The sequence below is a fragment of the Cnephaeus nilssonii genome (assembly GCF_951640355.1).
Source record: "Cnephaeus nilssonii genome assembly, chromosome: 5".
Lineage (NCBI taxonomy): Eukaryota > Metazoa > Chordata > Mammalia > Chiroptera > Vespertilionidae > Cnephaeus > Cnephaeus nilssonii.
The window spans coordinates 71814546-71839448 of record NC_137076.1 but is presented as its reverse complement, the minus strand read 5'-3'; the positions used below and the strand labels follow the sequence as shown (position 1 = coordinate 71839448).

Below are 24903 nucleotides of genomic sequence, written 5' to 3'. Positions count from 1 at the left end.
TTTACTAAATGGCTGTAAACTGCTCAACCATTTAACTATCTATCTCAGTTTCCCTATTCCAGGGTCCTGGCTTACTGGCCTGTCTCAGAGACTTCCATCCCTGAATTAAAAAAAAAAAAAAATATATATATATATTTTATTGATTTTTTACAGAGAGGAAGGGAGAGGGAAAGAGAGTTAGGAACATCGATCAGCTGCCTCTTGCACACCTCCAACTGGGGATGTGCCGCAACCAAGGTACATGCCCTTGACCGGAATCGAACCTGGGACCTTTCAGTCTGCAGGCCGATGCTCTATCCACTGAGCCAAACCGGTTAGGCCATCCCTGAAATTTTTTAGGGGTGATGAGGGAGGATGATCTGTCTTCAGTAACTGCTTCCTGCTGACAAGGGCTGTGGTACCTGCCTATAGATGGTATGGAAGTATCTCCATGCATGATCTAAGGGGGACAAGGGAATGGGATCCGAGACTGGAACAGAGAGGCTATTAGCTGATTCTTCTGAAGTAGGCATAGGCTGAATCCATGAAGCATTATCATCTTGATATGGAATTATATCCTAGAGGTGACAAATTTGACAGTGAAAAAGCATGGCCTGAAAATGAGGAGAATTATAGTTATTTAAGGTCTGAGGAGAGGTAAGAACCAGGTGATCGAGGGAGGGACCGACTTTACAGTGTTGGTGGACAGGCTTCCCTAGATGAAGGTGTGGCACCTGCCTGAAGCCCGTTTGTTCACTATTTTTTATTTAAATTAGATAAAGGAAACACCTTAAGATCTTTTTCCTGGCGTAAGTTTATTTTTTTCCTCTGAGCCTCTTGGGCAGGATAGGGAAAGCAGTTTCAAGGTGGCAGAACTCTGGTTCCTGCAGACCCACCCTTTTAAATAATAAAGGTTTATATAAAGTGAAGTTGGTAGGTTGCTTCATACTTCATTGACTCAATTATTTAGTTCTGGGGAAAAAAAGTCAGTTCAGTTCAATTGCTAAATCTCATTTTAGGAGGCAGTGATGCAGATGGCCTCCCAAAGTGAGACCTATATTGTGTAAACAAGCACTCAGGTATTCCATAGGGGTATGCCCATGAAAACAGAAGAGAAGAAACAAAGGTTAATGATCAGAGTAAATTATAAACTAGTTTCTCAGCTTGTAAGGCTGTCTGTCGAGAAGATTTTTAGATGTAAGGCTCAAAGTTTCTATTGCTGGAATGAAAGCAAACTGTTACAGTCTGAGAGATCCTCCTTATCTGCAGTTTGAACACCACCAGGTGCTCAAGTAAATTTTGTACGGTTCACCCTGCATCAGTAATTCTCAATAATCCCAAGTCAAAGGATGGGAGAAAAATGAAACATTAGTTTGGAGAGTTTCAGCCAAATATTTAAGAAAACTAGAAAAATTCAGGATTTGTAGGTGAAAAGTAAAACTTTAACTAGAGTCTAATATCCAAAACTTTAACTAGAATTTAATATCCCCTTCCCCTGGCTTCAATAGATTCTATTAAAACACAGTACCTCCCACTCCCACCCCCACTAAAATCACCCTCCTTTTTTTTTTTAAAAATCAAAGATAGTCAACTCAAGACTATTTAGTGCATTAAGACCAGTTTCAATTTGGCCTGATTATTTGCATAAACACAACAAGAATAATAATTGATCATATAGCCTTTTTAAAATCTGCTTTGGTAGAGTCTCATAAGGAATCTCCAGATTGAGCTTTAGTCTTTAGCCATTTCTCCAAGGGGATTTTACCAGCTTCAAAGTCAATCTTAATTCCTTAAAGCTTTCTGGTGACATCCAGAATCTAGGCATGTCTCTCTCCCATCATGACATTCCAATCAAAGTCTTGGTTGATAAAATTACAATTGGAAACTGGCTTTACGTGTCCTATTATAAAGAGACCAGATTCTTATTGGATTCATGCAAACAAACATATTGCTAAGAAAATAATAATATTCATTAAGAGCTGCCAACTTCTGGAGGGATTAGGTAGGGAGAAAAATATAAATTCTTCAATATTTTTTTAAAAAATATATTTTATTGATTTTTCACAGAGAGAAAGGAAGAGGGATAGAGAGCCGGAAACATTGATGAGAGAGACACATCGACCAGCTGCCTCCTGCACACCCCCCACCGGGGATGTGCCCGCAACCAATGTACATGCCCTTGACCGGAATCGAACCTGGGACCCTTCAGTCCGCAGCCCGACGCTCTATCCACTGAGCCAAACCGGCTTCGGCAATTCTTCAATATTTCTTATAAGGGTATACTTTACCAAATTGATAGAGGGAAAAAACAGGTTTCCTGGCCTTCTTCCAGTGCTTCCTCTGTTCAAAATTCTTTGACACTCCTCCCAGTGGATTATGTCATACTCCTCCTAAGGATTATGCCATTATCCTTGAATGTGGGCCCTGGGACCCAAATACCATGGACATGAGGCTGTGCCAATTTTGGGGCCCAGGCTTTAAGAAACTAGTAGCTTCTGCTTCCCATCTCTTGGGACTCTCACTCTGGGAACCTGGCCAATGTGAGGAAGGGAAGCAGCCACATGGAGAGGCCACTAGAGCTGTCCTAACAGACACCCTCAGCTGAGGTTCCAGTGGACAGCCAGCATCAACTGCCCCACTGGGAGTGAGCAGGTGATTCCAGCCCCAGCCTGTAAGCCACTCCAACTGATAATGCTTTGGAATAGAGATGAACGGTCCCTACTGAGGGCTACCCAAACTGCAGATCTGTGAGTGAAAGAAATGATTATGGTTTTAAGCCACCAAGTTTGGGTGGTTTATTGTGCAGCAACAGGTAGCTGGGACACCATGCCTCACCTGTCCAGAGCCTGTCCATCACTAAACGCCTCTGAGTCAGCCTTCTAAATACCTCTGAAATCCATGTTCTCTCCATCTTCCCTGCCACCTGGAAAACTATGTTAGCATCCTCATAAATCTCCCCTGACTCTTGCTGCTGAGAGTGTTTTTGTGTTTCTACAGAGAACTTGTTGGAAAGCCCCTTTGATACCTGCCCAGCCCATCTGTCCCAACTTAAGCACTCAGCGATGCTCTCCACTTTCCTGGGATCAAGACTTACCATCCCTTCCTCCTTTGGGCTTCACCACACTGTTCTTTCTTCTCATCTTCCAGTACCCATGTTCCCTTTGCCCCAGAGCCTTTTGCATGCTGCTCCACCCCTGAGATACCCTCCTCCACTACCTAGTTAACGCTCACTCATACTTTAGCTCTCGGCTCAAACATCACCTCTCCAGTGAGCTACCTCTGAGCTAGTGGTTCTCGAAATGTGGTCTGTTTAACAAGCCCTGCAGGTGATTCTGGCCCACGCACTTGAGAACTGCTCTAAAGCCCCAGGTCAGGTGGTGGACTTTATTTTCTCCACCTGCAATTCCTTTCCTTCAGAGGTCTGCATCTGTGATTACAAAGGTGATCACCTGATGTCTGGCTCCCTGGCAGATCAGAGAACAGGGGCCACCCAGTTTTTGCACTCCTAGCACAGTGTTGGCGAACCTATGACACGTGTGTCAGTACTGACACGCGTAGCCATTTCTGATGACACGCGGCCGCATGCCGAGGATGAAACATTTGCTGCTCCTGAGGATGAAACATTTGCGACTAGAGTCTTGGAGTTAGTTTTTTCCTCAAAGTGACACACTACCCGAGTTATGCTCAGTTTTTTTGCGAAGTTTGACACACCAAGCTCAAAAGGTTGCCCATCATTGTCCTAGCACATAACCCCATGCCTGTCACATACATTAGGGGATGGGGGATGAATACATATAGCCTGTCAGCCTCCAGGTGGTTATGGGCTTCCCTCGGTGTGGGGGAAGGGAAGGGACTGGTCCCCTTAGAGATCTGGGCCCCTAAAAGTGGGCAGGGGGAGGGAGAGAAACCTTAAGAAACTTGAGGAGGCATCAGCTCCTGCAGAAAAGGGTGCTGTTGAGAAGGCTGGGAAAGGGTATTCAGAGCCAGAGCTCCGCCCCCCCTCCAATTCCCTTTCCCTTTCTAGTTCCCCCCGCCCCCGACTCCCAACAGGGTAGTTCTCAGGTGATTTCTATTGACCTCTGAGCCAGGCCTTCTTCTATGGGCCTTTTGTGTTTTATATCATTTAATACAATAAGCTTCTGAGTTGTGTATCATTAACCTTCCCATGTTACAGATGGGGAAATGGACTCAATGAGGTTCAGTAACTTGGCTGAGGTCAGGGTAGGGAGGACTTGAACCCCGATTGTGTGGCACTACCCCTTGCCATCCATGCCCAGGTGGGCGATACTGGAATAGGCCAGGAGAGTGGTGGGCTGGTGGGGCCATATGCAACCTCGTTTGTTCCGCCAAAGGGCAGCCTCAGCTGCAGCAGATGGTGGACCTGTGAGGTGGAGGCCCTAGTGTTGCCAGACCTTCCCACATTTTCTGTTTTTTATTATTTATTTATTTTTCTTTTCTTTTTTTTCTTTTCTTTCCACATTTTCAAGAGAAACCAAAAATGTGGACTTTTAATACAATCTCCCGGTTTCTCAATGATTATATTTAACAAACTCAGATGCTTCCTGAGACCAGATGAATGTTTGCGTCAGATGGCATTGGTGGCCACTCGAGGAGGTGAATGGCAGCAGAAACAAGGGGATGCCTCAATGCATGTATCAGGTCTCTGACCTGGCCTCGCCCCGGCTGTCAGTCACTGCTTCTGCCATCTCTGGGACAGTCTGCTTTAAATTCAAACCCCACCCTCGGTGGGATTCGGTGTGACTAAGGGCAGCCCCCTGATATTGACCCTTACCTTCCTGTCTCAGCCACATGATGTGGGTGGGGTTGAGCCTGCCTGGTCACACCTGTCCCGCAGCCCCCAGCCTGCAGGCAGAAAGTGCTTGCTACAGGCTGTTGATGGAAGGAACAGTGTAAGCCCTCCTTCCTCTGAGCAGCCCCATGCTGGCTCCACCCCTTCCCCTGCCCTGAGCACTCAGGGGCGGGGCGCTGATGGGTTAAAAGCTGGCAGCTGGGGGTCCCTCTTGGATGTTCTGTCCAGGAGCCCAAACTGCTTCAGCATGGCTACCAGCAGCCTTGTAAGCCCACCTGCCTGCCCCTCCTGCAGCCTGGGCAGCCAGGGCCGGAATTCACAGCCCACCCTGACTCCTTTCTCTGTCAGGTCAGAGAGGCTGAGGGTGAAATCCTAACGTGGGAGAAGGAGGGAAAAAAGCAAGAGGAAGGAGAGGCAGCAGCAGCATCCATGAGAGAGGAGGCTCCAAACTCTCCCTCAACTCTGCTGTCCCTGAGGGGGAAGGCCCGCAGTGCGGGCCCAGTGGAGGCCAAGCAGGAGCTGCACCTTCTGCAGAACAGGTAGGGCAGGCTCCTGCTCTGCCGTGGACAACCCCTTCCTCTCTCAGCCCCGGCTCCTCAAGGGCAAGGCCAGAGCTGGCCTAAGACTTGGGCCCCGGGTTCCTTCCAGCCTTAACCCCACTGGGATTCTGGGTTAAGCGCCTCCACTTCTCCTCGGCCCTCTGCCCCACCAGGGTAACTGACTCCAGTCACCTTGGAGGGTCTGTACCCCAAACATTGTCCCCCAGTTTGTCCTTGAAAGGGTGAGACTTCCCTGCCAGCCCAGGTGCTCTCTGCTTCCAGGTGGGCCCTGTGGTTCTTCAAGAACGACCGCAGCCGGGCCTGGCAGGATAACCTGCAACTGGTCACCAGGTTTGACACAGTGGAGGACTTCTGGGCGTGAGTGTCTGTCTGCCCTTTATGGAGGAGGCTGGGGCCCGGGGACGCTGAGCTCAGGATCCTTCCCAGCCCCCAGCCCTCTGGGGGGCTGCTTTCCACACAGCTCTCCCAGTCCTCCCTGGGGCCGGGCAGCGTTAGTGAGGGCTGGGCTTAGTGGATTCTTCAGGGGCACAGGCCTGGGGAAACCTTCTTGGGGCTTAGGGAGAAAGCCTGCAAAGTAGGAGAAAGCAAGGAGCTGACCCTGACTCTGCTGCTTCATGATTTGTGACCCTGGGCAAGTTCCCTCCCCTCTCTGAGCTTGTCTCAACCACAAAGTGAGGATTCGGCTGCTTCAGAGTGTCTATGGAGAACCAAGTGAGGGGACTGGGAAGGAGCTGTTATAAGCCTAGGGGTGGGGGGAGAAGGCCTGGGCTCTAGCCGGAGGGGCACCAGCAACAAACCCGGCACTGGGCGTGGGTGGTCAGGGGAGGCTCCAGGGAGGACGTGGGGTTGGAAGGTTAGGGTAAGGAAGGATGGAATTCCAGGCCGGAGCGCCAGTGTGAGCAAAGGCTTGGAGGCTGGAAGGTTGGTGGGAAGCAGTGTGGGGTCTGGTAAGAAGTTGAGGGGCTGAGGTCAGTTGGAACCAGGCCTTTAAGAAGCCTGGACTTTCAGCCTGGGGTCGGGGACTCTCTCTAGGATTTACAGTCACATCCAGCTGGCCAGTAAGCTCTCTTCAGGCTGTGACTATGCCCTGTTCAAGGTAAGCTCTGCTTCCCTGCCCCCAGGCACAGGGGGGCTGATTCTCCCCAGTACTACTCCCGCACAGGGGGTGTGGGGGTGGAGTCTGAGGAGAGCCTCCCTCAGAGCCAGGAGGAGGAAATGCTGTAGAGGAGCTTGGACAAAGTGTCAGACCTGCGCTGCGCCTTGAAGGACCATTAAAGAGTCTGGAAAGTGGGGATACAAAGAAGGAGCCCAGGTTTCTGGCCTGGTTCTTTAACTAGGAATAGGCATCAGAATTGGTCATGGGCACTGATCATCAAGGTCCAGGCTAATCCCTGGAGCTGCCGACCCAGCAGGTGTATGTGGTGGGACCCTGGCATCACTGTTTCAAGATTTCCCAGGTGACTTTGTGCCCAGCTGAGCTTGGGATGTCTGGCATGGCCCACACTGGGGTTGCCCCAGAGGCTTTGTGAATTACCCCCATTTGAACTCCTGTCTTCAGGAGCTCTGTTCAGTAAAGGAGACAGGCACACACACACGTGCAAGGCTATAAAAGATGACGCACGTTAGGGCCCTCGAGCCTGGGGGAGCTCAGAGGAGGCTCTGGGGGTTGAATGGCTGGTGGTGGCACTTGCCTGAACAGAGGGGATGGAGGCATGACAGAACCTAGCCTGTGGAGACCTCCTGCGGGGCAGGGGCAGGACCGGGGGAGGTGGCTGGGCCCCCACTTCCCTTTGAACAAAGGGAGGCAGTTGATTTGCCATCTGGCCTCCCAGGATGGCATCGAGCCCATGTGGGAAGACGCCAGGAATAAGCGGGGTGGCCGCTGGCTGGTCAGCCTTGCCAAACAGCAGCGCCACACTGAGCTGGACCGCCTGTGGTTGGAGACAGTGAGTGGAGGGGCTGGTAGGGAGGGTCCCCCAAAGGAGGGGGCAGGGCTGGTATGGTACCTGTGGTGGCAGTGGTCTCAGGGATGGCGGGTGCAGTCCCTGTGCCACAGCTGGGGGTCTCATCACCTCCCCTTTTGGCCCCAGCTGCTGTGCCTCATTGGGGAGAGCTTTGAAGAGTACAGCCAGGAGGTGTGTGGGGCGGTCATCAACATCCGAGCCAAGGGGGACAAGATCGCAGTGTGGACACGGGAGGCAGAGAACCAGATGGGCGTGCTCTACATTGGGTGAGGGTGCTGGCATGGGGTGGGGGCTGGGCCTCTTCTAGGGGAGAAAGTGACATGGGGGTGGGGGGGGGGCTTGGCCTACAAGGGAGACCTCTGGAACTCTCCCTGCCTTTTACTCCTTCTGCCTTACCCAAATGTGTTAAGGGTTTGGGAAGCTAGATGTCAAACTATTTCTAGCAGAACTCTTCCTTTGCATTAGTCTTATTTTGGGTTTCCATATGACTAAAACACCCAAAATTGGAGTGTCTGTGGCTGGAACCAGGGTGGGAGCTCTGGGCAGAGGACCAGCTTATCTCCAGGACTGCTGCTGGCTGCCTGTCTCATTTCCTCTCCCACTTACCCCCCATTCCCATCCCAGGCGGGTCTACAAAGAGCGCTTGGGACTCTCGACGAAGACCATCATTGGGTACCAAGCCCATGCAGACACAGCTACTAAGAGTAACATCCTGGCCAAGAACAAGTTTGTGGTGTGAGAGGGCCTAGGTCCCTCTCTCCATTCAGCCACCCCTGAGCCTCTCACTCCTGCGTGTATATGTGTCCCGGCAGGACTGGGGGCGAAGGCGGAGGGCTGGTTCTCACCTGTTGGGGAGTTAATATGAACATGCTTTAGCATGAGTTGGGACCCAGGCCGAGGGGCTGCTCTGTGGGTGGTGGTGGTGGTGGAGGGCAGGCTGAGGACCCAGGGCAGTGGAAAGGAGGAATCCCTGGGTTTCCTTGTGTCGCCCAGAGGTGGGGTGGGGTGGGGTGAGTTACGGGGGAAGGAGGGCCCAACCGAAGGTGGAAAGAGGACAGGAACAGTCTGTGACCCAATACTGACTCTGTGCCTACCTAGAAAGGGGGCTAGCTAGGCCTCAGGGCCAAACCCTTCTGTTCTAGGGGAGAAGCTCAAGCCTACTGCCACTCTGAGAGCTGGCATTCACGGGCCTCTCCCGCCGGGGATCGCTGTGCTGGGAAACCTTGGTGGATTTTCTCTCATCAGATTTGTAGGCTTGGAGCCCACCCTGGACCCCCTTCCTTCTTTGGAGTAGGCCTGTGCCCTCACTCCACAGGCTGGAGGCTTAGAGGCAGAACCCCATCATCTCTCAGAGGGAGCTGAGGAGGGAGACAGCCCTGGGTGTTTCTCCCCCTTTCCTGTGGCCAGGGCGGTTTGGGCCTTCCCTAGCTCGGGGCGGAGCTTAAGTGAAGGTGGGTGGGCGAGGCCCCGCCCAGGAGAGGAGGAGGCTTGGCGGTCAGACCTCACTACGGTTCTGCTACTCGAGGTGGATAAACTTGATGGAGCTCAAGCTCCTTTCTGTTCCTGTTCTAAATAAATACTCCCTTTTGAGCAAAATTGGAATGATTTTTTAAAGGAGGGCTCCAACATGATGATTCAGTCCCTCCAAAACCTCGATCTGCTCCAGTCCTCCCTGGAAGGCGCTCGTGGGAGACGAACCAAGGAGCCCCATTAGGCCCACGCTGGGATGGGGAAGAGGGATAAGACTGGGGTTCCAAGCACCAGAAGGGGTTGAGCCAGGGGGTGGGGTGTATGCCCCCAGAAAAACTAAAGGGGCAGTGACCAGCCGACTCCCCACTCACAGGACCTGGGCGTGGTCTAGCCGCGCGCGAGCCGGTGGAGGCAGGGCTAAATTTCCGGTGAGGTTGGACTCCCGGTACTAAAACGCCCAGTCGAATCTCCTTCGCCATCTGCTCACCAGCGCATAGTGACTTCTCTCCAAGATGAGCTCCCACAGCAAGGCCGGGGGTTGGGGGGCGCGGGTACTGGCCCTGCGGGGTGGGGGTGACCCCGCGGTTTGTGCTGCCATCATCGAACATCTCAGGAGGGACTGAAGGACGCCGGGGCGCCCTCGGCGGCTGAGGGCGTGAGCAGCCCAGCCCGGGGGAGAGGGGAGAGGGGTAGGGGGGGGGGGGAGTGTCTGGAGGCGGGGCCTGGCTGAGGCGGGGCGGAGCCAGGCAGGGGGCGGAGCCAGACTGGGGGCGGAGCCAGGCAGGGCGGCGGGGCGGAGGGTACCCAGCGCACTCCCAGCAGGGCGGTCCCGGCGCCGGGGGCGGTCCCTGCGGGGCGGGCGGGGCCCGACGGGCGCTCGGGGTGGCCTTGGCCATGAAGCCACAACCGCCGGGCTAGGCCCCGGGCGGCTCCAGCCTGGGCTGCCCGCGGAGGGCTGGGCCCGTCCCCGGCTCCGGTGGGCGGGCCGGCGGCGGCGCTCACCATGCCCGGCAAGCACCAGCACTTCCAGGAACCCGGGGTCGGCTGCTGCGGGAAATACTTCCTGTTTGGCTTCAACATTGTCTTCTGGGTGAGCGCGGGGTGGGCGTCGGGCCCTGCGCTGGGGTGACGGGAGGAGGTTCCATCTTCTACTGAGGGGAGACCACTCCCTGCCGCAGGGCTTAGGACGGTCTCCCCACTCCCAGCTGCCCGCCCACCCCCGAGAGCCCCGGAGGGAACTGCGGGGAAGCCCAGATTGCAGGGGGCGGGTCCCAGCGGTGTGGGGACCGGGGGTCTTCAAGGCTGGCGGAGAAGGGGCAGTGTTTTCTTGAAGACCCCAGGGACAGCGTGGTCCGAGTGGCCCTCCCTCCTGCCCAGCTCACTTCCATACCCTGGGGTGTGGGGTGCACGCTGAGCCCCAGCTCTGATTTAGGGAAGCGTCTGCCGAGCAGGGAAGGGCAGGGTCTCTTTTCCTGCCCCCTTGCCCGCTTTGTGCCCTCCCGCCCCCCCCCCCCCCCCCTCCCCAGCACCTGGCCTGGTACCTCGCCTTCAGCTCTGGCAGAGTGGGCTGGGTCAGAGCCTCCACCCCTGCCCCTTACTGGGAGGTTTTCCGAGGAGGGGCCAATAGTCAGAGTCCTGGGAGGATCTTCCTATTGAGTGGCTGGGAGCCGGCCCTGGGGAACAGAAGTCTACATTCCAGAGCTGACCAAACCGAGGCTCCAGGGTGGGGCTGCCCCTGCCCTGAGAGGGGAGCTGCTGGTGCCCCTCCCAGGGTGACATCTGTGCCCCTGGGCCCTGCCAAGTCATCTTCCCTTCTCCCCATCTCGTCTCCCCAAGGCCGCTTGCCGCCTCTGCAGTCAGCTTCTGCTGCCTTGGTCAGAATGCCAGGCCACTCAGTTTTGTGCAGCAGGACTCAGTGGCACAGCCCTCTGCCCACATGCATCCATGCAGTCACCCGCGTGTGGGTGTCCTTAGCTCCAGCAGTGTCAGCTCTCGCGGGGTGTGGGATATGTGCAGACCTCCCTGGAGGCCGAGCTGTGAGACTGTGGGCAAGTCCCTTCTCTCTGGGCCTCTGCTTCCCTGCCTGGGAGGGGTGATAATGAAGCCTGCCCCCAGGGTTAGGCATGTCAAATGAATTATAGCTTACTGTGTTCTTATTACCATCTACATTTTACATACAAGGTAACAGGCACAGAGAGGTTAAGTCATTGAACCCAGAGACACACAGCCAGTAAGTGCAGAGTCCAGGTGACAGCCTAGTGGGCAGTGGCTGGAGGTGAGGCAGAGCTTTGAGCAGAGGGAGCCCTCAAATGCCAAGGGGGCGGGGGGGGGGGGCGGGGGGGGGGACAGACAAGAGAAACCCAGGCTTGTTCAGGGTCCTGGGCTTGGGGCAGAGTTTGAGTTTTATGTTGAGGGCAGTGTGGAGCTGTGAGGGCTTCAATGCTGGTGATGGGCGGTGATGGTTTGTTTGAGGCAGATCTGTCTGGCTGCCTTGGGGAGGGTGAGTGAGGGACAGGAGTTGGAGGAGGGGAGACTAGGGAGAGGGCTGGGGTAAAGTTGGGGTGGCCGTGGTGGTGGGGGAACGACTCCAGGGGAAGTGATAAGGCTGGATCCACAGGACCAGGTCACTTGGGGGAGGGGTAAAGGGAAGATTTCAGGTTTGGGTCATGGAGGCCTAAGGGACGTGCCTCTGAAACAGGTCCAGAGATTTTTTGTTTTGTTTTAATGGAAAGCAAATCCTGGTGTTACCCTGCTCATAATCCTCCAGTGGTTTCTCACAGAAAGCAGTCCAGGTTCCTTCCCATGGCCTTCAGCCCCTCTGCAGTCTGGCCCTGCTTCCTTCAGCTTGTCCCTTGCACAACCCAGCTGACCCAACCTCAGGTCCTTTGCCAGCCCCTCCCCCTGGGATTCTTTTCTCCTCTCTGTACCTTTTATCATTCAAACCTCAGCGAAAATGTCACCACTTTCCCTAACTAAAGCTCGCCCCCACCACCCCCAATCACTCCCCACCTCGTCGTCCTGTTGGATTTCCTTTAAAGGGTCTGCTTAACGGAAATTACCTTGTTCACTCACTGTGGGTTTCCCCACTGGAGTCTAAACTCCACGAGGGCCGAGAGCTGTCCTATTCAGTGAGGTGTTCCCAGCACCTGGAACAGAGCCTGGGACATGGAAATACTTGCAGTACGTGTCCGGAGCTAGGGAGAGGCTTGGGTCGCAATCCTAGAGATGGCAGTGTCATGAAGGGGTGAGAAATGAGCGTGAAGAGGAAGAAGAAGAAGGCTAAGGTTGGAACTGATGAGGGGTGGGCATGGCCATGTGCAGAGGGTGGGTGAAGCAGAGGTGCTGGGAGGGAGGTTGAGAAGGGGCAGGTGGAAGAATGGCATGGAGTTAACACTGAGGGGTTCAGGAAGGAGAAAGTAGTGGTGGTAGCCTGTCTACAGGCTGTGGGTGGGTCAGGGGGGATGAGGCAGGAGAAGTGATGTTTGGTTTCACATCCCAGATCCAGTGTCGGGGAGGGAAGGAGAGACATTTCTAAAGAAAGAGTACAGCAGTGGGAGGAACCTGGGGTCAGAGAGGGGAAGGCATTAAAGGTGGAGTTGACCAGCTAGGTGTTGGGGGAAGGAGCCTGAAGAGAAAGCAGGAGTGGGGGTGGTGGAGTGGGGGTCAGGGTGGGCTCATGGCCCTGGGCTTGGGCAGGAGGTGATGGATGGTCGGGTATCTGCTCAGGGTCAGGCAGCGGCCCTGACATCCAGGTCTCTTCCCAGTAAGGAATTGAGGCAGGATGGCTGGTGGCGTTTAGAAGGCCCAGGCAGAGCTGTGGCCACCTGTTTTCCAGGATACAGCCGCTGGCCTGGGCTGGGGCCCCTCAGCTGGGTCCTGCTCTGCATCAGATTCCTGGTCATGCAGGGGCTTTGGCTTTGAGCTCTGAGAATAGAACCTGGCAGAAAGTGGCCTCTGGCAGACAGAAGTTGAAATGGTGCAAAGGTGGTGGGCTGGTGGTCACAGAGTTGCAAGGCAGCCAGAGGGCTGGACTTGGGAGGGGCAGAGGCCAGGAGCCCTGAAGCCCAGCATGGGCTGGGGCAGGAGCAGAGGCTCAGGCACTGCTGCTGATCGCCCCCTGTTCCCGTTCTGAGTTCCAGGAAGGGGCCCTGCTGTCCTTTCTAAGGCTGGGCGTGTTTAATCTTCCAGGCTGTGTGCTGTGTGGAAGAAGCACTGAGATGTGTTCTTGGGAAGATGTAAAGGACCCTGGGTCCCACTTAGAGCCCTGTGCCCTCTTCCTTTCTCACCCCTTGGAGACCCTGAGTGCTGGGGGAAGAGGCTCTGTTTGGGGGAGCAGGATGCTGGTGCCCAGCTCTCAGCTCTTTGCTTCTGCTCTTGCAGGTGCTGGGAGCCCTGTTCCTGGCCATTGGCCTCTGGGCCTGGGGTGAGAAGGTGAGGAGGCGGGGTAGGGCGTGGGGCGGCTGCAGGTCAAAATGATGGGAGGATCAGTATCCCAACTTGTCTCTGCTCCCCCGACACAGGGCGTTCTCTCCAACATCTCGGCGCTGACCGATCTGGGAGGCCTTGACCCCGTGTGGCTGTTCGTAGTGGTTGGAGGCATCATGTCGGTGCTGGGTTTTGCTGGCTGCATTGGGGCCCTCCGGGAGAACACCTTCCTGCTCAAGTTTGTGAGTGCCCCACACCTAGATCCACTGGGGACCCCAACTTTCTCCCACCCACTTCTTACACATATTTTTGTGCTTAATAATGGGTAGTTTTATTATGTTATAACAATAAATATCAGATTCGTATTATCTATCTATATATAGGATCCTTTCTGTTGTAAATGACTGAAAACTAGTGGTATTTATTGGCTCACTAAGAGAAGCCCCGGGGGTGTGCTGGCTGCTGGCACATTGGGGTCCAGGGACCACCACAGTGTCACTTGGCCTGGCCTCTGTTTCTTGGCTCTGTCCCTCTCGGTTAGCTCCACTCCCCCTGGGGTTGAAGGATGCCCAGGATTTGTGGGTACTGGCTTCTCGCTGCCCTCACTGCCCTCCTAGGAACTCCTACTGGAGGCGGAGGCTCTTCTCAACCATTCTGTCAAGTCCTTTAATTGCATCTCCTTGATTCTGATTGGCTGTGTCTGGACCAATCCCTGTGGCCTCGGGGAGATAGCGCTCTGATTGGTGAGCTGTTGGCAATTGCGCAGTCCTCTATCTGGAAAAGTGAGCCACAGTTTCTGCAGTCGAGCCACAGAAACTGAAGGTTTGTGTGAAGGGTGGTTTCCCAAAAACAAAACAAAACAAAACAAAACAAAAAACAAAACAGGTGATTACGGGAGGAAGCGGATTGGATTGGTAGGTAAGGCCAGCACTGTCTTCACATCATAAAACAACACGAGCATGATAGAAGGTGGGGACTCTGGGCTGTCTTGGATCCGGTGGCACCCACCACGCCCTGCGTCTCCGACCCCCACCGTCTGTATGTGCCCACCCCCAGTTTTCAGTGTTCCTTGGCCTCATCTTCTTCCTGGAGCTCGCGACAGGGATCCTGGTCTTCGTCTTCAAGGACTGGATACGAGACCAGCTCAACCTCTTCATCAACAACAACGTCAAGGCCTATCGGGACGACATTGACCTCCAGAACCTCATTGACTTTGCTCAGGAATACGTGAGTCCAGCGTCCAGCACTGGCCCGCCACCGGCAGGAGGCACCTGCTGGACAGATGAGTGGGAGCAAGTTCCCTGTGTGCTGGGACCATCCCCTCGCCCCCCAGGCCAGGCAGGCTCCAGGCAGAGATCCAGGAGTTAGTTCTCCTTTCTGAGAGGAAGCCAGCCCTTGGTGATCCCTTGTGCGTCCCCATGTGCCTGGTCCTGCAGGGAAACAGGGTTGGAGAATAGAGGCCAGAGGCTCCAAAGGCTAGGCTTATACCACGCTTAAAGCAGGAATAAAAATATAGATTCCCCTTCTAGGAAACCCTGGGCCCACAGTATCGGCTGGGGCTACATTGTTGCCACCCCTTTGCTGATACAGGGGCTCTCTATTTGCCACTGTCCCCGACACCCTGTACTTCATTATGCCTGTCGGTCCTCTTCTCTCATTTATATTACTTCTTTGGCCTCTGAACATATTAGAGTTTGAGACTCTACACAGAAGCCCTGCCCTCGAGCTTGCACACCTACCCCTGTGAAAAAGTAGTGAGTGAACAGTTCACGAAATCCTAGACACCTCACACCTACAAGTTCTCGCCCACTCACAGTGATACCCAGCCACACCCACTTTCACAGTCATACTCGTTCGGTGCTGTCCACATAGTCTGCTCTGGGACGCAGAGATGAACCAGAGCTGGTGTCTGCTTTGAGGCGCTCTCAACCCAGGGCGAGGCACACAGTAGCCAGGCGGTTAGGATGTGGTCTGTTTGTTCATTCAGCATGGAATTATCATGCCCTGGACATGATGTGTGCCAGGCCCTGGGCTGGGAGCTGGGGATCTGGGGTGAAAAAAGTGGGGACCTGTCCTTGGGGATGACAGTCTGGGTGGAGAGATGGAGGATGAATAAGCAAAGCAAACAAACAAATGTGTGTGTGTGTGTGTGTGTGTATAAAATTATAAATTGGGGGAAGGGTGGAGAGGGGAAGACCTCTGGGGGGAGACCTTGGAGGAAGAGAGGGATCAGGGATGTGGCGAGAGCGGTGAGTGTTCCCCAGCAGGAGCAGCAGGTGCTAGGCAGAAGGAGAGGAGGCAGGCGGAGGCAGGCTGTGCCCACACTTGCCATTGACTCACCTAGGGAGGCAGCCCACGATGTTCTGGGTAGGGGAGAGGGGATATGGTGCTGGCGGCAGCACTTATGAAGTGCAGCAGGAGGGTTATGGGTGTGGCAGGATTGCCCTCCTGCCCTTGTAGAAGGAAAATCTCTGGGCGAGTATGGGGGGACCTGGCATAGACATATTTAGTGGAGCCTCTCCCCACAGGGCTTGGCCCAGCACCCATTCTTGGGGTGTCCTGCAGGAAGTCTCAGTTCTTGGGCCAACATCCTTGCCCCATCCCTTCCTGTTTTGTTTTTTTAAATCCTCACTCATCTGAGGACATGGAGGAAGAGAGAGAGGAGAGAGAGAGAGAGAGAGAGAGAGAGAGAGAGAGAGAGAGAGAGAGAGAGAGAAACATCTATTGGTTGCTTTCCGTATGTGCCCTGACTGGGGATTGAACCGAAACGCAGGTATGTGCCCTGAACAGGAAATGAACCGGCAACCTTTCGGTGTAAAACACGACGCTCAACCAATGGAGTCACTCCAGCCATGCTCCCTTCCTTTTTAAGCCTCTCTTGGATTAGGGGGACAGGCTCCCACTATTCCCTGCTCCCACCAACGTGAGCAGGAGCCCAGAGCTGCTCTGATGACCCTGGGCCCTGGCCTGTCTGCGGGGAGGGCGGCGGGGAGGTGCCCACCTGCCTGGCTGCCTCTACACTCCTTCCCAGCCTCGCCCTGTCTCTACCGCCTGGGTCTGCCCCCAAACAGGGTGGATCTGGCTTACCTGGGTCTTTCCCCCTCTGTTCCCCCTCTAGTGGTCTTGCTGTGGAGCCCGAGGGCCCAACGACTGGAACCTCAATATCTATTTCAACTGCACTGACTTGAACCCGAGCCGGGAGCGCTGCGGTGTGCCCTTCTCCTGCTGCGTTAGGGACCCTGCGGTGAGTGGGCCCTGATGAGGGGTGGGGCGGCGGGCATTGCCGAGTGCAGGCCCAGCCTGGGGAAAACCCACTCAGGGCTAGCTCGGCCCCGCCCTGGGCGCTGTGGGTGTGGGGAGGAGGTCATTTCATGTGGGCTCCCCCTACCAGGCCGGGAGCTTGTGTCCGTGGGCAGCACTGAGGCCTGCTGGAGTGGGCTGTGCCGCTTCAGCAAAACCTGTCTCTGATTCTAGTGAGATGGCAGTTGCAGGCCCCTGGGCACGGCCTGCCCCACCCAGCTCCAGGCACCCTGTGCTCCCAGTTAAATGCAGCCCAGGTTGTCTGGGGACTGGGGCTGGGTTACTCCCTCAGTCATGGGTGTGATAGGCCCCCCCCAGGCTGCACCAGCCACCATACCCCTGGGCCACCATACTGGGGTGGCAGGCATGGGGGTTCTGATCCCTTTAAGGCTGTCTTCAGAGCAGAAACTTCTCACAGGGACATCTCTGTTCACCTGGGACACTGAGGGCCAGGATTCTCCCCATTCTTGTAAAACACAAGCAGGCAGGATGCCTAAGCAGGAGAGAGCCCAGGCTGGCAGGTGCAGCTGTGCGTCCTGGCGTCGGGCAGAGGCGCACGGGCCTCAGCGAGCCTCTGGATGCGGCCGAATCCACATCCATCTGCTTCCCCTGGAAGCAAGAACCATTGCAGTGCTGGGTGCCATGGGCCCTGGGGGGCCCCCTCACAGGTGGCTCATTGGCCTGTTTCTCCTCAGGAAGATGTTCTCAACACCCAGTGTGGCTACGATGTCCGGCTCAAACTGGTGAGACGGGCTGGGCCCGGGCTGGGGCACCGGGATGGGAAGGGGCACCCATAAGCTCCTCTGAAGGGCCTCAGGGATCTGTGGGGAGGGGAGCTGAGTCCTAAGAACCACCCAGGCCTTGGTGCTGCCAAACATGGGGGCAGTAGACCTGTGGGCACGGGCACAGGCGCATTGGCTCATTCCAATCTGAGCGCCCACTGGCGCCGAGTTTTGCCCTGGACACGGGACGCATGCTCCTGAGACAGATGGAGTCCGGCTCTCATGGAGCTCCCGCTGAGGGGAGGGAGAGACAGGAAGCTCACTGATACAGAAATGTGAACAGTAATGTGACAATTTCAGCTGAGAGCTTGGGAGAAAATAAAATAAGGTGATTGGAGTGGGGCTGGGCAGTCAGAAGAGTGGGTGTCTGTGCTGAGACCCGGATGATGAGAGGAGCCAGCCACGCCAAGGCCTGGGGCAGAGCTCCAGGCAGCAGGCGCGGAGGCCTGAGGCCCGGGGCGGGGGCGGGATGGTGAGATGAGGCCCGTGGGGGCGGGGACTGAGCCCACACCTGTGTGCCCCCAGGAGCTGGAGCAGCAGGGCTCCATCCACACGAAAGGCTGTGTGGGCCAGTTTGAGAAGTGGCTGCAGGACAACCTGATCATCGTGGCCGGGGTCTTCGTGGGCATCGCCCTCCTGCAGGTACAGGCATGCCCCCACTCCTTTACCCCAGGCCCCCCCCCCCCCCCCCCCGTCCCGCCCTGCCGACGGCCTGTCCCTCACCCACTCTCCCTCTGAACAGATCTTTGGCATCTGCCTGGCACAGAACCTCGTGAGTGACATCCAGGCAGTGAAGGCCAACTGGTGAGGCTGCCACGCTGGCCACGGCTACCCGCCTGGCCTACCCAGGGACCTGCTGCCGTGCTGTGATGGGCCCAGCGGCAGGAGGCACTTCTGCTTGGACCTGAGCTCCACCTGGGGCTCGTGTGTGGGCGTGCTGTGTGCCCCCAGAGAAGCCGCATGACTCTGCCTGTGCTGGACTTGTGTGCATGGAGGGGGTGTGTCAGTGAGGGTGTGCACGGGGAGCTGCTGCCTCTGTGTTGTTGCACGGCAGGCTCCCCGGGGGACGAGGAAGGGCGCCGGCTGGGACACACCTCTCTGCATGGTGGCGTGGGGCGGGCGCCGGGGCCTGCTGTTGCCTGAGCTACGGCCCCACGCAGCTCAAGCTCTCTTCTCTGTTGGCTGTGACCTTGACCCGTCCGGGATCCCACTTCAGCCTCAACGTCTCAGACTCTAAAGTGAGTCCAAGAATCTTCTCTCCCTTGCTTGCCTCTCAGGATCAAACATGATGATGGCTGCAAACTACTTAAATAAACAAAACCTTGAAAACCACTGGCTTACCACCCCCCCTCCACCCCCCAATCTGGTTCTGTCCGCTGCAGAGCCCTGGCCCAGACCCACCCTGCCCTGTTTTCTTCGGCGTGGGTCGTGTATACACTTGAGCTGAACTTTAAAACTTGGTATGTTTCACATAAAAGTATGTTTCACAGACCCCGGGCTTCTCAGGAACAAGGCCATCTGGCTGCAACAGCTCTTTAGTGGCAGCGTCTCCTGGGGCAACACGCCCCATTCTCTGAAGCCCTGCCTGACCCGTTCTGCTCACTCGGCTCTGCCCTGCGGACCCTGTAGGCTGGGAGCTGCCTTCCCCACCTCTGTAGGGCTATTCCCTGCCAACACTGCTGTGGCCAAGCCTGGAGGGAAGTGCAGGGATGTGAAGCATGGAGGCCGGCCTCTGCCTTGAAGAGGCCAGGGAAGGGGGGCTGACCCTGCTGGGGACTGAAATGGGTGCCAGTGGGCCCAGGAAGGCTGTTGAGGGGTGGATGGAGATCAGGAAGGTGTTGGGCAGGAAGTAGCTGGAAGCCCAGAGCTGGGGGTGGGGAGCCCAGATCGGGGACTCCTGGGCACACTGTCTGGAATCAAGTTCAAAATCTTCCTGGTGGCCTGTAGAGCTGCCTTATGACCACCAGAGGGCGCACCAGTACAGCATTCTCTGCATCTGGCTTTCCTCCGGCAACCTCACCCAGTACAGTCAAGTGCCTGGGGAGTCCACCCTGCTTACTAGTGCTCTGGGGGTTCAGGGACCTGGAAAACCTCAAAAGGAGCAAACTGGGAAAGTCTGGCTGTTCTCAGTTCTGCCTCTTATCACCTCTGAAGGGGTGTGTGTGGAGTGACTGCCATACCCGCCCTGGGCTGCCTGCTCTTTGTGGCTAGTTCCCAGACGTCAGACTCGGCTGGCTGAGGGCCGGGTAGGTCATATCATAGGAGAATGACGTTAGGCCTTTGGGTAGTGAGGCCTTAGCTTGACTTTCCCATTGTTACTGAAGACGGGACACAGAGAAACATCGCTTTGTGACAAGAGAAATACATACAGGGGTGGGCAAAAGTAGGTTTACAGCTGTGAGTGCGAAAGCTTATTTTTATATTATTTATTAATTGTGTTATTTTCCATAAGAACAACTGTAAACCTACTTCTGCCCACATCTGTATTTGTACAATCAAGGTGATAATGGCAACTGGCCTGAGAGACAATAGGGTGTGGTGGGGCCTATGGCAAAGCAGATCCCCATCTCAAGTCGGTGGCTGTCATGAAGTTGCAGCTAATTGCTGTAAAGTGAGAAAGCAGGTCTAGTGTTAGTAATCTGGAGAAGCCAGAAGTCTGGATTTTTATGAAAAATATTTTGGTTTTTAAGTTCTTGGCAACTAATGAGAAAAAAAATTAACCTGTGAGCCAAACAGAAGGTGTGGGACCAGCTTTGGCCCCTGTGCCCTGCCATTCAGGGGTGGTGGGAGTCGCTGCCAAGTGAGCAGGGGTGGGGCATGCCCCCGGCATCGTGCCCTGGGGTCCCTGACAGGCGCTACAATAAATTCAGCTCACAGTCTTGTGCATTTGCCTTGTGTCTTCTAATTTCAAACGCTTGCACTCTCATTCCCCTCCCAAACCTCACAACCCCTGTGTGAGGTGGAGATGGTCTTCCTGATGAAACGCCAGCTCAGAGAGGGGAGGGAGCTGCCCAGCACACAGCTGGAAGAGGCACTCGGCGCTGACCCTTCTCACTGGAGTTTTGCCCCGGACCCGGACTGCCTATCTGACATCGCAGGATGAAGCCTGCACACGCAGTGCCCACCGATAACGGGCAGTAGGTGTCATTCCCCCAGCGTGAGTCGAACACCCACTAAGCGCTGGGGATGGAGGGAGAGAAGACCAGGGTCCTGGCCCTGTGCTGTGTTCTTGTGGGGGAGACCCAGGAACAAGTAGGCAAGGGAGCATTCGTGTCAATAATATATGCATGGCCCTGGCTGGTTTGGCTCAGTGGATGGAGCACCAGCCTGCAGACTAAAGGGTCCGGGTTCGACTCTGTCAAGGGCACATGCCCAGGTTGCGGGCTCAATGCCCAGTAGGGGGCGTGCAGGAGGCAGCCGATCAATGATTCTCATTGATGTTTCTATCTCTCCCTCTCAGAAATCAATAAAAAATATATTTAAAAATATATGCATGAAAAAGTAAGAGGGATGGGGTAGACAGTGACAGCTGGGGTGTCTGGAGAAGGGTCCCCTTTGAAGGGGTGGCTGGAGGAGAGGGTGCCATCTCTGAGAAGCTCCAGAAGAACAGTGTTCCAGGTTTCAGTACCAGCTGCCCTAGAGGCCCTGAAGCCGGAGCGGGCTCAGCACGAGAAAGCCTGGGGTGCTGGAGAGGTGAGGGTGGGTGGGGGGCAGAGGGCACAGACAGAGGGAGATGGTGGAAACAGGCTATTTGTGGAAACAGGACTGGTGAGATGGAATAAGAATGACTGGTAGGAGTGAGCATGACCCTGGCTGGGGACCCAGAGTTCTCCAAAGCTCAATTCTGCCATCGGACACCCACCCACCTACTCATTCACTCGACCACCCATCCACTCAGGTAGGCGCCAGCGGGAGGCTGAGGTCCCTGAGGCAGGTCGCACTTGCCCTTGCCTTCCCCGGCTCACAGTGGCTTGGCAGAGGCAGGCGAGCAGCTGCTAGTGGTGCAATGTGTACGTGGTGACGAGCACATGATCACTGCTAGGTGGCGTAGCACGCTGGTTAGAGACAAATTCCCGCCCCCACAGCAGAACTCCGAGCAGGTCTCCTCGCGCACGGAGGAGTGCTAACTCAGACGGGACTTTCCAGATGCGTGGAAAACAAGGGAGTGTGTGAGGCTGGCCCCTGCCCTTCCCGCTAGGCAGGCCCCTGGGCCCTGGGGACCAAGGTGACTTTCCCACCCTCTGTCAGGGAGGGGTGCACACTGGAGGAGACAGGTGGCCATCGTCTGGCAGCCTGGGGGTGCCCAGGAACCCGGGGCCTGCCTGGCCGGACCAGAGGAGGGGCGTCCAGCTGGGTGGGAAGGCATCCGTGACACGGGCTGCCTCAGAGGGAGGGCCAGAGGGGAGCCAGAAGGAACAGCGAGCTCGGGCGGGCGAGCCTTGGATCTGTTGATGGCCTAGGAGGCCAGGCCAGGGTCCCTCCCAGAGGAAAGCCGGCGAGGCTCCCGCAGCGCATGCCTTAGGGGAGCCACCAGAGGGCGCAAAAGCTCAGCCCACGCAGCTGCGGGACCCCAGGGCAGGCAGGGCTGCGCGTGCAGAGGTCACTGAGGGAGCCTCTGTGACTAAGGCCATACCGCCTTTTCAGAGACCTGGTGTCCACCCTATTGCCAAATCCAGGCCTTGCCACCCTCTGCATTGTCCACCCCAGGGACAAACAGCGCTGCCCCCACGTCCCCCGCCTCGCCCAGGGCTCGGGAAGACGTGGGCCCTCCTTCGGGCTCCCACCGGTGGTGGTGTCTGCCAGACGGAGCGGGGGCTCCCTTTCCCTAGGAGGCTGAAGCAACATGCTCCACCACCGACACTCCCTTCACCCCTTCAGCCAGGCTTACGGAGCACCTACTGTGTGCCAGACACTGCTGTAGGCACTTGGGGTCCAAAGGAGAATAAAAGAAGACCCATCCCATGGTGCTCACAGTCCAGACTGGGGTCAGCAGCCTTTGTCTGCAAAGGACAAAGAGGAAATATTTTAGGCGTCCGGGCCCCTCAGCTCTGCCTTTACGGCAGAAAGCCGCTCTCAAGACAAATGGGCGTGGCAGTGTTCCAATAAAATTCTCGGGGCACTAATATTAGAATGCCATATAATGTTCAAGTGTCACAAAATATTATACCTCTTGATTTTTCAACGGTTAAAAACCCCAAATCGCCCTGACCAGCGTGCTCAGTGGTTAGAGCGTTGGCCAGGGCACCCAAGGGTCACAGGTTCAATCCCTGGCCCTGGCCGGAGATCGTGTGTCTCTCTGACGTTGATGTTTCTCTCTCTCCCACTCCCTCCCTTCCACTCTCTCTAAAGATCAATGGAAAAAATATCCTTGGGTGAGGATTAACCACCACAACAAAAAAACAAAAATAAAAACCAAAACCAAAACCAAACAGAAAACCATCCTTAGCCCTTGAGCTACATAAAAACAGGCAGTGGGCGGGATTCACCTCTCGGTCTGGGGTTGCTGGCCCCCAACCTAGGAAGGGAGACACCACCAGTGAATCTTTTTTTTTTTTTTTAGAGTTTAGTAAGCTTCTTCTAATGGCAAAGACCTACAAATGCTTTTAGCTGGTGAACTTTATCACTTATAAGATATTTTTTTCTTTATTGATTAAGGTATTACATATGTGTCCTTATCCCCCCATGGCCCCCCCACCCCCCGCCCCCAACACCAGTGAATCTTGTGATGAGTCACTCACCCGGGAGAGAGTGTGAGCGCCATGGAGATAGCAGAGCGAGCATGGCCGGTGATGTGGGGGCGGGGCAGGCCTCAGTAGTAAATGGGGCTTTTAAAATTATGTTGAGGGCACGGGTAAAATAGGAACCCAACCCATATTAAAAATGGGAGAGACGCAGGCCCCCTTACCACCCCATCTGTTCCCCTTCCCTGCCCTCCCGGGTGTCACCATAGCTTTTGGATCTTCTCCATTTTTGTATGCATGTCATGTGCCCACCGAAGACGGACGCTCAGTGCCGTTCTGTGTGTGTTCCGAGTGGCAGGTGACTCCCCATCTCGCCGAGACTTGCGTTTCTGCCCCCTCGTCACGTCTGGGCTGAAGCCGCTCAGTAGGTGACTGCGGGCGTTTCTCTGCTTCTCCACCTCACCTGTGGGTGGTGGACAGTCAAGTCGTTCCTGCTGTGGGCTCTTTCCACCCCAGGCTCTGGTTAGAGGCAGCGCCCAGCCCTCTCTCCTGGGGTTCCGGGGGAGCAGCCATTGCTTTGCTGTGCAGAAGGAGGAGGGCTACGGGGGGTGGGGAGGAGGGCGGGGGCTGGCCTCAAGTTGGGGCTAATGGCAGAGGGGGCCCCTGCAGGTCCCTTCCTGGGTCTGCTCCTCACTTTGCTCCTCAGCCCTGGCATCAGTTTGAGGCCCCTGCCCACCAGAGGCCTGGAACTCAGCCCATCAGAGGTGTAAAATCCACACAATTAGCCCCTGGCACTGCCAAGGCTGTTGCCACGGTGATGCCTCCTGGTCCCGTGCAGCCCCATAGGCAGATGGGGACGTGAGCACCTGCATAGAGAGGGGCGTCCGCTGTGGCCCGAGGGTCTAGCCCTTGACTGAAGGCTCCTTAGACGCCCGGAGGCCTGGATGCACCTGAACACCTGGGTCCTGCTTGTGCGGATGATCATGTCTGGGAAATAGCTCTCTAGGCCTGCCTCCTGCCCCGGCCAGACCTTCTCCAGGCTGCCCCACACGCCCCACCCCCACTCTGTGGGAGTCTCCTGGGAATTGTGACTGGAGAGAGGGGTCCTGGCAGGGGGGCCACGTGGGATCCCATCAGCCAACATTTGCCTGTACATCCGTGTGCCAGGCCGCGCTGGGCACGGGGAGTTTAGCAGCGGCTCCGGCGGGGTTCCTGTCCTCAGGGGGTTGACGGTCAGTGGGAGGCGCTGGCAGGTGAATCATCAGTCTGTACAAGTGATGGGTTTGTGTGAATAGGTGGTGCAGGCATGTGGTTACAAACTGCAAACTGCATGGAAGGTATGTACAAACCCCCTCTCGGCCCTGTCTCCCCAGGCGGTGCTGTCCGGCCGCCCCTCCCGGAGATGCCTGTGCGTCCCCAGCAGCGCTCCTCCAGAAACAGCGAGCCAGAGCCCAGGCCACACTCCGCCCGGCCCCTGCACGCTCTTCTGTCTGCATTTCTCACCGGCCGGCATTCCTGGGAGATAATTGCATATCAGTATGTATAGATGCACCCAATTCTTTTCAACTAGAGCAAACCGGCAGTAACAGCAAGAACTCATACTTACTAGGTGCGGGGTGCTCCTCTAAGCACATTATTTGTTCACTGATCTACGCCCCTGAACAGCTGGGCGATGGGCGCTCCGCTTACCTCACTGGGCAGGCGAGGGGGCCTGGGATGCGGCCTGCGTGGCGGGGCCTGATCGATGCTCGTGGCCCCTGGATGTGCAGGGTGTTTGCAGGCAGCGAGCACCCTTGTACTTTTATCTTTGGAGGATAAATGCTTGGAGTGGATGGCCGGGCTAAAGGGCACGCGCATTTTAAATGTCCATAGCCATTACCAAGTTGCCCTTTGAAGAGGTCAAGTCCACTTACTGAGGTGCACCTGCCAATC

The 24903-nt window shown here is 55.9% G+C and overlaps 2 protein-coding genes across 2 annotated transcripts; both read left to right on the top strand.

Moving 5' to 3' along the window:
* Positions 1-5218: 5218 nt before the first annotated feature.
* Positions 5219-8052, top strand: EIF4E1B (eukaryotic translation initiation factor 4E family member 1B; the record flags this gene model as incomplete). The annotated part of the gene is made up of 6 exons (XM_079770265.1): positions 5219-5328; positions 5611-5706; positions 6382-6445; positions 7182-7295; positions 7440-7579; positions 7938-8052. The coding sequence occupies 6 exons, from the start codon at positions 5219-5221 to the stop codon at positions 8050-8052; spliced, it is 639 nt and encodes a 212-aa protein (XP_079626391.1).
* A 1570-nt stretch (positions 8053-9622) lies between these two features.
* Positions 9623-18938, top strand: TSPAN17 (tetraspanin 17). The gene is made up of 8 exons (XM_079773358.1): positions 9623-9873; positions 13164-13214; positions 13304-13450; positions 14265-14435; positions 16327-16452; positions 17204-17251; positions 17816-17932; positions 18033-18938. The coding sequence occupies exons 1-8, from the start codon at positions 9787-9789 to the stop codon at positions 18096-18098; spliced, it is 813 nt and encodes a 270-aa protein (XP_079629484.1). The 5' UTR covers positions 9623-9786; the 3' UTR covers positions 18099-18938.
* The last annotated feature ends 5965 nt before the right edge of the window (positions 18939-24903 follow it).